This window comes from Nanorana parkeri, unplaced genomic scaffold (genome assembly GCF_000935625.1).
Source record: "Nanorana parkeri isolate BGI_ZX_2015 unplaced genomic scaffold, ASM93562v1 scaffold609, whole genome shotgun sequence".
In the NCBI taxonomy this organism is placed as follows: Eukaryota; Metazoa; Chordata; class Amphibia; order Anura; family Dicroglossidae; genus Nanorana; species Nanorana parkeri.
In genome coordinates, this window is record NW_017306877.1 from 41,609 (window position 1) to 57,661 (window position 16,053).

The 16,053-nt window shown below is 52.6% G+C and overlaps 1 protein-coding gene across 1 annotated transcript in view; it reads right to left on the reverse strand.

The window, feature by feature from the left end:
- CDH16 (cadherin 16) overlaps positions 1-16,053 on the reverse strand; it is a 52,672-nt gene that overhangs the window by 22,879 nt on the left and 13,740 nt on the right. The window contains exons 6-13 of the mRNA XM_018562878.1: positions 15,099-15,242; positions 7,255-7,451; positions 6,311-6,436; positions 5,090-5,240; positions 4,918-5,013; positions 4,530-4,751; positions 4,294-4,370; positions 495-683 (exon numbers count right to left, since the gene is read on the reverse strand). Coding sequence (XP_018418380.1) covers positions 495-683; positions 4,294-4,370; positions 4,530-4,751; positions 4,918-5,013; positions 5,090-5,240; positions 6,311-6,436; positions 7,255-7,451; positions 15,099-15,242 — 1,202 coding nt within the window. The remainder of the gene's footprint in view (positions 1-494; positions 684-4,293; positions 4,371-4,529; positions 4,752-4,917; positions 5,014-5,089; positions 5,241-6,310; positions 6,437-7,254; positions 7,452-15,098; positions 15,243-16,053) is intronic.

The window sequence follows — 16,053 nt, forward strand, 5'->3', positions numbered from 1 at the left end:
TGGCCCCGGCGCCGGAGGCCGTGGCGTGCCCGGCGACGGAGGAGGGAAGACGAAGGAAGAAGAGGCGGACAGGTAAGGAGTGTGACCAGCCCACCTGAGGGTGACCCTGCAGAGCCCACCATAGAGAGTCTATGGTGGGCTCTGCAGGGTCACCCTCAGGTGACCTATGTGGGCTCTTCAAGGGGTGTAACTAGAAATCACAGGGCCCCATACAAAATTTTGCTATGGGGCCCTGTGATTTCTAGTTACGCCCCTGATATCTACTAATAAATAAAAAATGTCCATTTTCATGACAGACCTTATTTTAGATCCAGTGATGTCATCACTGGATCCTTGTGCATTGCAGGCAGATCATGGCTGGTGGGAGGGGCCGGCAGGGTGCTGCTTCCTGCCTTAGTACTCCTCTCATGAGCTCTCGGGCCTGATGCAAGCAAAGGTTTCCCAGAAAACGGAAGGAACGCCTTTAATACGGGTCACCACCCAGCGGGGCTCACCTTGTCCAGGAAGACGGTGACGGTGTTCTGGTCCTCATCGGGTTTGATGCTGAAAGTTCCGTCTTCATTCCCGGACTGTACGGAGAACTCCATCGCTTTGTTCTCCGTCTCCACATCGCCGTCAGTCACTGTCAGGGTCACAACGGATGTGCCGGGCGCAGCGTCTTCCGAAATCATAAATGGCGGAAACTGAGAAACAGAAAAAACAAAGAAACAGCCAACGACAGGAAGTGACAGAAATTTAGAGTTTTATGTCTCAGATTCGGTTTTTCTGTTTGTTCCAAATTTATAAATATTAAAGATTTCATTTCAGTGGAAGGAATTCAGCAATGAAAGTTCTCAATGAAGAGCTTAGAGAGTAACACCTATCCCAAAGTTGTCTTACACTGACCCCCCCTGTAACCCTAACACTGACCCCGCCTGTAACCCTAACACTGACCCTCCCTGTAACCCTAACACTAACCCTCCCTGTAACACTAACCCTCCCTGTAACCCCAACACTGACCCTCCCTGTAACCCTAACACTGACCCTCCCTGTTACCCCAACACTGACCCTCCCTGTAACCCTAACACTAACCCTCCCTGTAGCCCTAACACTGACCCTCCCTGTAACCCTAACACTGACCCTCCCTGTAGCCCTAACACTGACCCTCCCTGTAGCCCTAACACTGACCCTCTCTGTAACCCTAACACTGACCCTCCCTGTAGCCCTAACACTGACCCTCCCTGTAACTCTAACACTCACCCTCCCTGTAACCCTAACACTGACCCTCCCTGTAACCCTAACACTGACCCTCCCTGTAACCCCAACACTGACCCTCCCTGTAGCCCTAACACTGACCCTCCCTGTAGCCCTAACACTGACCCTCTCTGTAACCCTAACACTGACCCTCCCTGTAGCCCTAACACTGACCCTCCCTGTAACTCTAACACTCACCCTCCCTGTAACCCTAACACTGACCCTCCCTGTAACCCTAACACTGACCCTCCCTGTAACCCTAACACTGACCCTCCCTGTAGCCCTAACACTGACCCTCCCTGTAACCCTCACACTGATCCACCCTATAACCCTAACACTAGCCCTCTGTGAATCTCTAACACTAACCCTCCCTGCAACCTTATTATTAGCTCTGCCTATAAACCCAACAATGACCCTAACACCCCCCTCCCCTCCCCCCCATAACAATAACCTTTCCTGTAACCCTAAACCTCCCTGTAACCCTAACACTAACTCGTCCTGTAAAACAACAATTGGTGATTTGCTGACAGCTGACTGAGGACACATTGTCTGTACACACTGGTCATCCTACAGGATCCCCTGCTCGGGTCACTCAGCTGCCCCTGGTCACAGGTATCTCCTCCTCCGTAAGATTCACTCTACATGACGCAAGGAGCCGAGACTTTCATCAATCTTCCCTATAAGAGACTCATCTCGGGCTGTGGGTGTAATGTGAGATGAATCTTCCCGGATGAGGTGTACCGAGGCGGCGCTGAATCACTGTGTGTCTCCGATACCCGCCAGATAAGTATTTACAAAGTGATTATAAGAGCGGCGGGGGGGGTTTTCACACAATAAACTCCCCCGGCGCTGATCGAGAAAAAGCAATCTCACTGAACAGGCCTCCAATCCGGATCTCGCTCATGCACCGGCCGCTATGTCTGCCGCCACCGTAACACCTACGCCTAAAACTTCCCGGAGGGTTTATTATCCGGAGACCGAAAGACATTCAACTCTACAATGTGTTCCCTATGTTTCTATCTTCAGCCGACCTTCCCTATTCAGAAACATTCGGAGATCAGAGAGATCAGCAATGATATATAGTAATATGGAAGCTTCTCCGTAAACAGCCGACACAGGAAGCGCGAGGCGTCACCTTTGTACAAGGATCAGCAAACATCGGGAATTTCCTTTTTACCGAAATTTTGGTAGAAATTAAAAATCAAACAAATGAAGGTGTTTTGGTGGTTTTTAAGGGTACAGCGGGCTTTACATGGTCCAAACTAATGTCCTCCCGTGACCCTAAAGCTCAACTGAGACCGCCGCGGCCGGGACGGATCCCGACATTACTGTCGAGATCACGACATGATCCAGAAGTGAGCGCCGGTATGTGTTCCCTCACTTCCCGATTTATTGAGCCGACCTGTGACAGTTTCATTGTCAAACGTCGGCTCTAACTATGAGGTGAGTGAAAAGCCCCTCCCCCCATACTTCTCCTTTAATCTAAAAGATAACAATAGATACAGAGGAACAGAAGATCCAGAAGAGTAACCTTAAAGGAGAACTATGAGGGGGGGGTTGCTTTTCACTCACCTCATAGTTCTAGCCGACATGTGACAATGAGACTGTCACGGGTCGGCTCAGTAGATCGGGAGGTGAGCGAACACATACCGGCGTTCGCTCACTTCTCGATCCTGTCACGGCTCTCTGCCGGGGAGGGGCTGGATTCCCCCCGCTCCGATCTGCCAGCGCTGACTGGTGGGAACGGACGGGGAGGGGGCGGGTACAGCTGGCTCTGCCTCTAGATAGGCAGAGCCAGCTGTCACTCACGCAGCTGGGCGGATCCCGGCACAATTGTCAGGATCCGCTTCAGCTGCGGCGTCTCAGTATACCGCGAGCTACGCTAGTTTGTGTCCTCCCGTTACCCTAAGGAGAACTATGGGGAAAAGCCCTAACCTCATAGTTCTCCTTTAAAGTGACAATAAACTCAGGAGGTAAATCTTACAAATCCATTCCAGTCCCTGAACTCTGAACAACAATGTCTCTTATTTGTGTCTCACTCGGCTGTAGATCCTCCAATCATCTCTGACACTGTCCTTCCTTCTGGAGGGGGCGGCTACGTCTGTTCCCCATTGTCCCTGTGTGTGTTGTGAAGTAGTCACCGCTCCAAGCTCACTCCCGGGATGGACTACAATCTCATGTTTAGTTTACTCATTTGTATTGAGAATGTAGTCCATCACAGGAGCGATGCGCCGGGTCCTCCCCCCTCTCTCTCATGCTGCTATCGGGCTCTCAGTCCATGACCGTGTGCCTGACTTTTAAGAGGGGGTGGCACCAAAATGACTAATTTTGTTGTCACTCCCTCTGATGGTGTCACCCGGTGCGCATCCCTCCTGACCACTCATAGGCCAGGAGCAGTGTTACATTTTAACCATGAAGTGTTTAATTTCAGAGAGAAATCATCTTACTGATGATACCGAAGTCATCTGTATACTGTGAACTGGGACAAACTAGACTATTGTGGTAATAATGTCTTCCAAAAGTTATTTTCTTTATTTTATTATTATTGCTATTGTTGTTGTTGTTGTTATTGTAATTATTATCATTATCATCATTATTTTATTATTATTTATTATTCTCTGTGAGGCTGTGCAAGAAGCTCCAACAAGGGGCAACAACGCTTCTCGTCCATAAATACAGCACAGCGAAGGTTGTCACCCTAGGACAGGAAGCGTGTTACTGGCCAGGAGAAAATAAAGGAAAGAGGAAAAGGAATGCAGCCGTCACATGACACGCTCGTTGTTGAGTTCGGGTTTTCTAAATAATCGGAATACTTTGTTTATAAACAAAGTCATGTGATCGCCGTGTCGGGCGCTGTCATGCTGATCACATGACTTTGTTGGTAAACAAAGCCATGTGACACAGTGTGCAGTGGCTCATTTTGTATGGTGACACTTTGCAGGGGTGACAACCCCCCTCCCCCCCATCTTGGTCTGGCTGTGCTCCTGACACCCCCAAATATCCGTCCTCAGCGTTGGTTCACGATAACAGGAACATTCCCGGGAAGAATGAACCGCTCACCTGGTTCCGGGTGAAGACCGGCGGGCTGTCATTCACGTCCTTCACTTCGATCATCACTGTGCAGGAGCCGCGCAGTCCTGGAGGAGAACCACGAGGAGCAATTTACTAACCCGCCCTCCAGGTCAGAGGGGCGACTTCAGGGGGAGGTCACCAATGGCGCCGCCGTCCTTTCATTTACTAGAAGCCGCGTTCTGGTGACTCCCAGGCTGCTCTGGGGGCCCCCGGGGGCCACTTACCTCCCGGTTCTCCGGCCCTGTCGGTGGCAGAGACTATCAGGGTGTAGGTGGCGGGCTCCAGGCCGTCCTCTTGCAGGGTCAGCCGCCCGCTTCTCCCTCCGATACGGAAGAGGCCGCCCCCTGGGATCCCAGGCTCCTGGCTCTCGATGTTGTATACAATCTCTGCATTCCGGGTAGAGGGGTCATCTCCGTCCTCCGCCTTCAGTTCCAGGAGGAGGCGACCTGCAGAGCACATTGGACAGGAAGTGGAGGGTATAGATGTATGAGAGTGACCGATCAATACAACCGGGGCAAGCAGAAGTGAGGCCATGGATTCATAAAACACAGGAAGAGCATGCAGATCTGAGCCCAGGACCTCAGCGCTGCAAGAAACACAGGAAGAGCATACAAGCCCCATGCAGATCTGAGCCCAGGACCTCAGCGCTGCAAGAAACACAGGAAGAGCATACGAGCCCCATGCAGATCTGAGCCCAGGACCTCAGCGCTGCAAGAAACACAGGAAGAGCATACGAGCCCCATGCAGATCTGAGCCCAGGACCTCAGCGCTGCACCGCACAAACCTTTCTCCGCGGCCTCCGTGATCTCCACATTGTAGGCGTGTTGTGTGAAGAGCGGCGCGTTGTCGTTCTCATCGGTCACGGTGACGGTGAGGCGGAGGGGGGCGGCGTACGGGACCCCCTCAGTGTTCAGAGCCGACACTTCCACCTCATACTGGAGGGAAATCCCAAAAACATTCCGCTGAAGACTCAGCACAGAGTACAGGAAGACACAGAGTCATGGTAAAGAGGACCTGTCATCAGTATTGTGTCATGTGACCCTTCCGGGTATGTATCACCTCTCACAGAGATCACATGACCCCCCGTGACAATGCCGTCATCTGCTTTCCTCTCCCGAAGGACAGCGCCATCTTTGTTCAGGCATCACCATCTACTTCCTGGACTGGGATGGCGGCTCAGAGATGACACAGATCAGCCCCTACTGCAGCCTCTCACCTTGTGACTGGATACAAAGTTACAATCTGTTCCCTGGGGGGAGGGGAGACTGTGGAAATGCTTCCTCCTGCCTGCGGCAGACTGATCACTGGGGGGAGGGGAGCCTGAGGAAATGCTTCCTCCTGCCTGCGGCAGACTGATCACTGGGGGGAGGGGAGCCTGAGGAAATGCTTCCTCCTGCCTGCGGCAGACTGATCACTGGGGGGAGGGGAGCCTGAGGAAATGCTTCCTCCTGCCTGCGGCAGACTGATCACTGGGGGGAGGGGAGCCTGAGGAAATGCTTCCTCCTGCCTGCGGCAGACTGATCACTGGGGGGAGGGGAGCCTGAGGAAATGCTTCCTCCTGCCTGCGGCAGACTGATCACTGGGGGGAGGGGAGCCTGAGGAAATGCTTCCTCCTGCCTGCGGCAGACTGATCACTGGGGGGAGGGGAGCCTGAGGAAATGCTTCCTCCTGCCTGCGGCAGACTGATCACTGGGGGGAGGGGAGCCTGAGGAAATGCTTCCTCCTGCCTGCGGCAGACTGATCACTGGGGGGAGGGGAGCCTGAGGAAATGCTTCCTCCTGCCTGCGGCAGACTGATCACTGGGGGGAGGGGAGCCTGAGGAAATGCTTCCTCCTGCCTGCAGCAGACTGATGACATCATCTCAGCCTGGTCACAGTCACTGATTGGAGCTCAGGGACGGCTTTGTGTAAAGGTATGTTGCTGTACATTGTGACACGTGGGAGACTGATGACAGGTTCTCTTTATGGTCCTGCGTCTCAGGATCTGGACACAGACGCGGTCTCACCTCGGATTGGCTCTCTCGGTCGAGTTCTTGGGCGACGTAAATATTTCCGCTCTGGTCGGCGGTGAACAGACCGCGAAGGAAGTTCCCCGACACGTCATATCGGATCTCCGTACTGTTCCAGCGCACCTGTGACATCACACAAAGCTTTATACAACGTTCACCCCGAGTGAATGATTTGACTTTCACACAGACCCCCCATCCGCTGTGCCCCAGTGTCCCCAGTGTGCCCAGTGTCCCCAGTGTCCCCTGTGTGCCCCAGTGTCCCCAGTGTCCCCAGTGTGCCCCCCCCAGTGTGCCTCAGTGTCCCCAGTGTGCCTCAGTGTCCCCAGTGTGCCCAGTGTGCCCAGTGTCCCCAGTGTGCCCCAGTGTGCCCAGTGTCCCCAGTGTGCCCAGTGTCCCCTGTGTGCCCAGTGTCCCCTGTGTGCCCCAGTGTGCCCAGTGTGCCCAGTGTCCCCTGTGTGCCCCAGTGTCCCCAGTGTGCCCTAGTATCTCCAGTGCTCCCAAGTGATTCCTGTGTGCACTGGTGTCTCCAGTGCACTCCTATGTACCCCAGTGTCTCCAGTACTCCCAGTATGCCCTGTGCACCCCAGTGTCTCCAGTACTCCCAGTATGCCCTGTGCACCCCAGTGTCTCCAGTACTCCCAGTATGCCCTGTGCACCCCAGTGTCTCCAGTACTCCCAGTATGCCCTGTGCACCCCAGTGTCTCCAGTTTTAATGCCCCCCCTGACACCTGTGCCTCCACCCAGCCTCCAATATTCTTCAGCATCATCTGGATGGTCCTCCGTGTGTAGAGGGCTTTGTCTGTGACTCCGGTGACACCAGGACAACAATGAGGAGGAATCTCCCCCAATAAAACCCCGACAGACTGGGGGTGTCCTGTGTCCTCTGCATCGGGTCTTAGACATCAGCCAGAGAACACTTCCCGGAGGATCCGCCCACTTACCTCAGATATGAGGTCGGGATAATCTCCTTTCCGGTTCTCGGGAATGGACACGGGGTCGGGGGCGCTCCAGGTGTTTTCTGCCACCGCGATTTCCAGGTTACCGGAAGATGCCAATCCCAAAGGACTACCGGCCAGATCCTTCACCTGAACCAACAGCCTAAAATGGCCGACATCGCCCCGGGAGATGACAGTGACACCTGAGGAGACAAGAAATCAAAGCCGTAAATACGATCGTGACAACTCAGATCTGTATCAGTGGGAAGAATGCTCCTTACATTGGGGATCAGTGGGAAGAATGCTCCTTACATTGGGGGTCAGTGGGAAGAATGCCCCTTACATTGGGGGTCAGTGGGAAGAATGCCCCTTACATTGGGGGTCAGTGGGAAGAATGCCCCTTACATTGGGGGTCAGTGGGAAGAATGCCCCTTACATTGGGGGTCAGTGGGAAGAATGCCCCTTACATTGGGGGTCAGTGGGAAGAATGCCCCTTACATTGGGGGTCAGTGGGAAGAATGCCCCTTACATTGGGGGTCAGTGGGAAGAATGCCCCTTACATTGGGGGTCAGTGGGAAGAATGCCCCTTACATTGGGGGTCAGTGGGAAGAATGCCCCTTACATTGGGGGTCAGTGGGAAGAATGCCCCTTACATTGGGGGTCAGTGGGAAGAATGCCCCTTACATTGGGGGTCAGTGGGAAGAATGCCCCTTACATTGGGGGTCAGTGGGAAGAATGCCCCTTACATTGGGGGTCAGTGGGAAGAATGCCCCTTACATTGGGGGTCAGTGGGAAGAATGCCCCTTACATTGGGGGTCAGTGGGAAGAATGCCCCTTACATTGGGGGTCAGTGGGAAGAATGCCCCTTACATTGGGGGTCAGTGGGAAGAATGCCCCTTACATTGGGGGTCAGTGGGAAGAATGCCCCTTACATTGGGGGTCAGTGGGAAGAATGCCCCTTACATTGGGGGTCAGTGGGAAGAATGCCCCTTACATTGGGGGTCAGTGGGAAGAATGCCCCTTACATTGGGGGTCAGTGGGAAGAATGCCCCTTACATTGGGGGTCAGTGGGAAGAATGCCCCTTACATTGGGGGTCAGTGGGAAGAATGCCCCTTACATTGGGGGTCAGTGGGAAGAATGCCCCTTACATTGGGGGTCAGTGGGAAGAATGCCCCTTACATTGGGGGTCAGTGGGAAGAATGCCCCTTACATTGGGGGTCAGTGGGAAGAATGCCCCTTACATTGGGGGTCAGTGGGAAGAATGCCCCTTACATTGGGGGTCAGTGGGAAGAATGCCCCTTACATTGGGGGTCAGTGGGAAGAATGCCCCTTACATTGGGGGTCAGTGGGAAGAATGCCCCTTACATTGGGGGTCAGTGGGAAGAATGCCCCTTACATTGGGGGTCAGTGGGAAGAATGCCCCTTACATTGGGGGTCAGTGGGAAGAATGCCCCTTACATTGGGGGTCAGTGGGAAGAATGCCCCTTACATTGGGGGTCAGTGGGAAGAATGCCCCTTACATTGGGGGTCAGTGGGAAGAATGCCCCTTACATTGGGGGTCAGTGGGAAGAATGCCCCTTACATTGGGGGTCAGTGGGAAGAATGCCCCTTACATTGGGGGTCAGTGGGAAGAATGCCCCTTACATTGGGGGTCAGTGGGAAGAATGCCCCTTACATTGGGGGTCAGTGGGAAGAATGCCCCTTACATTGGGGGTCAGTGGGAAGAATGCCCCTTACATTGGGGGTCAGTGGGAAGAATGCCCCTTACATTGGGGGTCAGTGGGAAGAATGCCCCTTACATTGGGGGTCAGTGGGAAGAATGCCCCTTACATTGGGGGTCAGTGGGAAGAATGCCCCTTACATTGGGGGTCAGTGGGAAGAATGCCCCTTACATTGGGGGTCAGTGGGAAGAATGCCCCTTACATTGGGGGTCAGTGGGAAGAATGCCCCTTACATTGGGGGTCAGTGGGAAGAATGCCCCTTACATTGGGGGTCAGTGGGAAGAATGCCCCTTACATTGGGGGTCAGTGGGAAGAATGCCCCTTACATTGGGGGTCAGTGGGAAGAATGCCCCTTACATTGGGGGTCAGTGGGAAGAATGCCCCTTACATTGGGGGTCAGTGGGAAGAATGCCCCTTACATTGGGGGTCAGTGGGAAGAATGCCCCTTACATTGGGGGTCAGTGGGAAGAATGCCCCTTACATTGGGGGTCAGTGGGAAGAATGCCCCTTACATTGGGGGTCAGTGGGAAGAATGCCCCTTACATTGGGGGTCAGTGGGAAGAATGCCCCTTACATTGGGGGTCAGTGGGAAGAATGCCCCTTACATTGGGGGTCAGTGGGAAGAATGCCCCTTACATTGGGGGTCAGTGGGAAGAATGCCCCTTACATTGGGGGTCAGTGGGAAGAATGCCCCTTACATTGGGGGTCAGTGGGAAGAATGCCCCTTACATTGGGGGTCAGTGGGAAGAATGCCCCTTACATTGGGGGTCAGTGGGAAGAATGCCCCTTACATTGGGGGTCAGTGGGAAGAATGCCCCTTACATTGGGGGTCAGTGGGAAGAATGCCCCTTACATTGGGGGTCAGTGGGAAGAATGCCCCTTACATTGGGGGTCAGTGGGAAGAATGCCCCTTACATTGGGGGTCAGTGGGAAGAATGCCCCTTACATTGGGGGTCAGTGGGAAGAATGCCCCTTACATTGGGGGTCAGTGGGAAGAATGCCCCTTACATTGGGGGTCAGTGGGAAGAATGCCCCTTACATTGGGGGTCAGTGGGAAGAATGCCCCTTACATTGGGGGTCAGTGGGAAGAATGCCCCTTACATTGGGGGTCAGTGGGAAGAATGCCCCTTACATTGGGGGTCAGTGGGAAGAATGCCCCTTACATTGGGGGTCAGTGGGAAGAATGCCCCTTACATTGGGGGTCAGTGGGAAGAATGCCCCTTACATTGGGGGTCAGTGGGAAGAATGCCCCTTACATTGGGGGTCAGTGGGAAGAATGCCCCTTACATTGGGGGTCAGTGGGAAGAATGCCCCTTACATTGGGGGTCAGTGGGAAGAATGCCCCTTACATTGGGGGTCAGTGGGAAGAATGCCCCTTACATTGGGGGTCAGTGGGAAGAATGCCCCTTACATTGGGGGTCAGTGGGAAGAATGCCCCTTACATTGGGGGTCAGTGGGAAGAATGCCCCTTACATTGGGGGTCAGTGGGAAGAATGCCCCTTACATTGGGGGTCAGTGGGAAGAATGCCCCTTACATTGGGGGTCAGTGGGAAGAATGCCCCTTACATTGGGGGTCAGTGGGAAGAATGCCCCTTACATTGGGGGTCAGTGGGAAGAATGCCCCTTACATTGGGGGTCAGTGGGAAGAATGCCCCTTACATTGGGGGTCAGTGGGAAGAATGCCCCTTACATTGGGGGTCAGTGGGAAGAATGCCCCTTACATTGGGGGTCAGTGGGAAGAATGCCCCTTACATTGGGGGTCAGTGGGAAGAATGCCCCTTACATTGGGGGTCAGTGGGAAGAATGCCCCTTACATTGGGGGTCAGTGGGAAGAATGCCCCTTACATTGGGGGTCAGTGGGAAGAATGCCCCTTACATTGGGGGTCAGTGGGAAGAATGCCCCTTACATTGGGGGTCAGTGGGAAGAATGCCCCTTACATTGGGGGTCAGTGGGAAGAATGCCCCTTACATTGGGGGTCAGTGGGAAGAATGCCCCTTACATTGGGGGTCAGTGGGAAGAATGCCCCTTACATTGGGGGTCAGTGGGAAGAATGCCCCTTACATTGGGGGTCAGTGGGAAGAATGCCCCTTACATTGGGGGTCAGTGGGAAGAATGCCCCTTACATTGGGGGTCAGTGGGAAGAATGCCCCTTACATTGGGGGTCAGTGGGAAGAATGCCCCTTACATTGGGGGTCAGTGGGAAGAATGCCCCTTACATTGGGGGTCAGTGGGAAGAATGCCCCTTACATTGGGGGTCAGTGGGAAGAATGCCCCTTACATTGGGGGTCAGTGGGAAGAATGCCCCTTACATTGGGGGTCAGTGGGAAGAATGCCCCTTACATTGGGGGTCAGTGGGAAGAATGCCCCTTACATTGGGGGTCAGTGGGAAGAATGCCCCTTACATTGGGGGTCAGTGGGAAGAATGCCCCTTACATTGGGGGTCAGTGGGAAGAATGCCCCTTACATTGGGGGTCAGTGGGAAGAATGCCCCTTACATTGGGGGTCAGTGGGAAGAATGCCCCTTACATTGGGGGTCAGTGGGAAGAATGCCCCTTACATTGGGGGTCAGTGGGAAGAATGCCCCTTACATTGGGGGTCAGTGGGAAGAATGCCCCTTACATTGGGGGTCAGTGGGAAGAATGCCCCTTACATTGGGGGTCAGTGGGAAGAATGCCCCTTACATTGGGGGTCAGTGGGAAGAATGCCCCTTACATTGGGGGTCAGTGGGAAGAATGCCCCTTACATTGGGGGTCAGTGGGAAGAATGCCCCTTACATTGGGGGTCAGTGGGAAGAATGCCCCTTACATTGGGGGTCAGTGGGAAGAATGCCCCTTACATTGGGGGTCAGTGGGAAGAATGCCCCTTACATTGGGGGTCAGTGGGAAGAATGCCCCTTACATTGGGGGTCAGTGGGAAGAATGCCCCTTACATTGGGGGTCAGTGGGAAGAATGCCCCTTACATTGGGGGTCAGTGGGAAGAATGCCCCTTACATTGGGGGTCAGTGGGAAGAATGCCCCTTACATTGGGGGTCAGTGGGAAGAATGCCCCTTACATTGGGGGTCAGTGGGAAGAATGCCCCTTACATTGGGGGTCAGTGGGAAGAATGCCCCTTACATTGGGGGTCAGTGGGAAGAATGCTCCTTACATTGGGGGTCAGTGGGAAGAAAGATCACCTGGTCTTATCCCTCTGGCTCTGCCAAGTGTTGTTGGACAGGCAGCAATTGGAGGCCATTCAGCCTCATGTCACGGAACCCCAAGTAACCTTTGGAGGAACATTGGTGGAGAATGACTGATCCAAATCCATTCATATTGTTTCCATAACAAGAGATGGGATATTATTACTTCCTCGTTTTGTGGTATTTCCCCTCCCCCTCCCCCCTTTTCCCTTTCCTAATTTTCCCACATCCTACCCCAACACGGTTACTATAATGTCCCCCCTCCCCCCCATGCTGCGTTCATCTGATGTTTCATTGTTTCATGTATGACATGTTGAGTTTAAGCTTCCATTGCTTTTCTTGTAGAGTTCTGCTCAGTGAACCTTCTTACGTCAGGTGGTCTTATTGTGGTGAAACGCGTATCCCACAACATTGTATCTTTTATAGAAAACTTTGAATAAAACTTTATTGAACGATGAAACGTTTCTTCTCACGTCCAGATGAGGAGTTTTGGAGTTTTGTTTCAGACAAATGTGCAGCTTGTGAATCAGACCCCATTCATCTCCCGTACAATCCTCCTCTCTCTCTCTCTCTCCAGTCCTGTGTGTTCTCAGGTCCATTCACCGCCGAAACCCCCGCGGCTCTTCAATGACTCACGCTGCTCAATCCCTGTGACCCGCCGCATTGATGAGCCATGAAAAAGCGCGGCTCGGAAACATTAGCCGCAGTTCACTTCTGCCGAGAGCCGGGCCGTCCTTGGCACTCTATATCCACGGCGGAAAATGAGCGCATTGTATGGACGGGATGAATCCATCGCCGTCACGTGTCGTGAAAGCCGCGGACGGCAATTAGGAGGATAAAGCGTCCGCGCTCTGTACTTTTCCTCTCTGTCACCATGACAGCGCGGCGGATGGAAGGGGCCTTGAAACATTAACGACACCGTTTTCATAAACTCTTAAGAGTTTTACAGTCGGCAGTTAAAGGAGAACTATGGGGTTCAGGCTTTTCCCCATAGTTCTCCTAAGGGTAACGGGAGGACACAAACTAGCGTCCTTCCGTCACCCTAGGCTCAGTATAAGGAGAGCTGCTGCCCGCGGTATACTGAGACGCCGCAGCCGAAGCGGATCCCGACAATTGTGCCGGGATCCGCCCAGCTGCGTGACTGACAGCTGGCTCTGCCTATCTAGAGGCAGAGCCAGCTGTACCCGCTCCCTCCCCCGTCCGTTCCGCCAGTCAGCGCTGGCAGATCGGAGCGAGGAGGAGGGAATCCAGCCCCTCCCCTGTCACTGCAGAGAGCCGTGACAGGATGGAGAGGTGAGCGAACGCCGGTATGAATTCGCTCACCTCCCGATCTACTGAGCCGACCTGTGACAGTCTCATTGTCACAGGTCGGCTAGAACTATGAGGCGAGTGAAAAGCACCCCTCCCCCCCTCATAGTTCTCCTTTAAAGCGAACCTGTCATCAGCGAAACGCACAACCCCTCTGAAAGTGCTGACTCCCTCGTCTTTTCTAGTTTCTGGTCTGCGCGCTCTCACAGACCTAAAAATTATCCGGTTCTCTGCCACAAGTCCCCGTTTTATAAATTACGATTCGGCGCTACTTGTTATACATTATCTCCTTTTTTGCAGGCTTACTTTTTATGTTTTTTTCAATTTTTTTATATTTTTATTTTTTGTGTGATATTTAGATATATAGCTATGCAAAAACAACGAAATAAAAAAAGCAAAAAAAAATAAAAAATAGGCACAAATTGGACGGCGATCAGCCACATCTCAAGGAACCCCAAGTAACCTATACAAAAAATAATGATATATATACTGTATATATTTTATGTGGGTTCTGTAAATTATCAGCGGCGGTGACTTTGATATCTGTGTAACATTTCTTATGATTGGACAGAAAAGGTGATGCTGTGCAAATCCACCTGCAGTACACACGGACAGATCTGAGGCTGCAGGTAACAATACAAAAGGATCTCTGCTCTGTAATGTACATCTTATCTCGCCTGAAAATGTTACATTGTTAATGATATTAAAGTGACACCGAACTCAGGAGATAAATCTTACCAACACATTCAAGTACCTCGACTATTAGCAACAATGTCTCTTATTTGTGTCTCACTCGGCTGTAGATCCTCCAATCATCTCTGACACTGTCCTTCCTTCTGGAGGGTGGCTACGTCTGTTCCCCATGGTTCCTGTATGTGTTGTAAAGTAGTCACCGCTCCAAGCTGGCTCCCGGGATGGACTACAATCTCCATACATATTAGTAAACGGAACATGAGATTGTAGTCCATCCCGGGAAGGAGCTTGGATCTTCTAATGCCCATTGTGAGAAACTCCCAGTGTGTAGTGAGATCAGAGGAAGAGGAGAGGAGCCGCTACAACTGTGCAAGACTGAAGGGAAGGCCGGAGGTCAGATAGAAGACTGAAGGGAAGGCCGGAGGTCAGATAGAAGACTGAAGGGAAGGACGGAGGTAGGATAGAAAAGTGAAGGGAAGGACGGAGGTCAGATAGAAGACTGAAGGGGAGGACGGAGGTCAGATAGAAGACTGAAGGGAAGGACGGAAGTCGGATAGAAGAGTGAAGGGAAGGACGGAGGTCAGATAGAAGACTGAAGGGGAGGACGGAGGTCAGATAGAAGACTGAAGGGAAGGACAGAGGTCAGATAAGATGAAGGATGAGATGATGGGGGAGATATAGAAGAGTGAAGGGAAGGATAGAAGTCAGATAGAAGAGTGAATGGAAGGCCGTTGGTCAGAAAGAAGACTGAAGGGAAGGAGAGAGGCCTGTGTGATTAGTCCTATTGCTTTGTCTCAATGGATTGCCCTGAGCAAGTCTTTCATGTGTGTTTGCGGATCTTGTGTGTTTTTACAATACTGGAAGTCCCCCCCTCCCCCCTTCGCCGGGTGCTTAGATAGATCAGCTGCCCCCTTTCTCAGTCTCTTATTCTGGATACACATGGACTCACCTTGTTCCGTTAGGGACACGGCTCCCGTCCTCGGCTCTATCTGGAACACGCTCTCATCGGGTTGGATGATTGTGTAACGTAAGTCAGCCTTCTCTGTGGCTGGGTCGTCTCCGTCTGTGGCCCCGACATGCATGAAAGAGACCCCTGAAATGATATGAAGACACAACGGGACCCAATCAATGTGTATAGAAGATGAATACTGTCCATGGGGATCGTAGAGGAGAAGCTCACAATACACACCTGTCATCAGTGGATTCCTCCTGCCTGCAGCAGACTGATCACTGGGGGGAGGGGAGACTGAGGAAACGCTTCCTCCTGCCTGCAGCAGACTGATCACTACGACTGCCCCAAACGTCTTATTTTGCTATAAATACAATAATGTGTTACATACTCAGATGTGCGTCACGGCGTAATGGCATTGCAGGGATGTCTGGAAACCTTTCTGACTGTTTCCAGAGTAAACTTTCCTCCAGATCATCGGTTTGGCCCTCGCTGATGCTCGGCGACGGGGAATCCCTCCGGTGACCAAATTCTCTGAGAACACTTCATTTATTTTCCCTCCCGGCCGCAGCAATCTGACAGTGTTTGTCTTTCGTTTACGGCCGCGGCTGGAAGCCAAAGTGACTCTCTGCAGGTTCTTTGTCTGGATTGAACCCGTCATGTGTGAAGTATTAAAGGAGAATCACCAGTTCATGCAGCAACTTTTATCTTCCTGAGTGCCCGAGAGCTCCAAATATGGGGAGCTAAATATGCAAATATCGACTTTCAGCTCAAAGTCTGAGTGATGGCACGCCCCCCTCTGCAATGCAATAGGTTAGTAAGACTTAGCAGGGGAAGTATCAGAGCTCAGCAAAGGCCGGACAAGGTTGTGACCTTCCTGGAAAGGTCTAATAGGCATATAATGACTGAAATACTGCATTAGTTTGTGCACAATGGTGAGGTCCCCCCCCCCCCG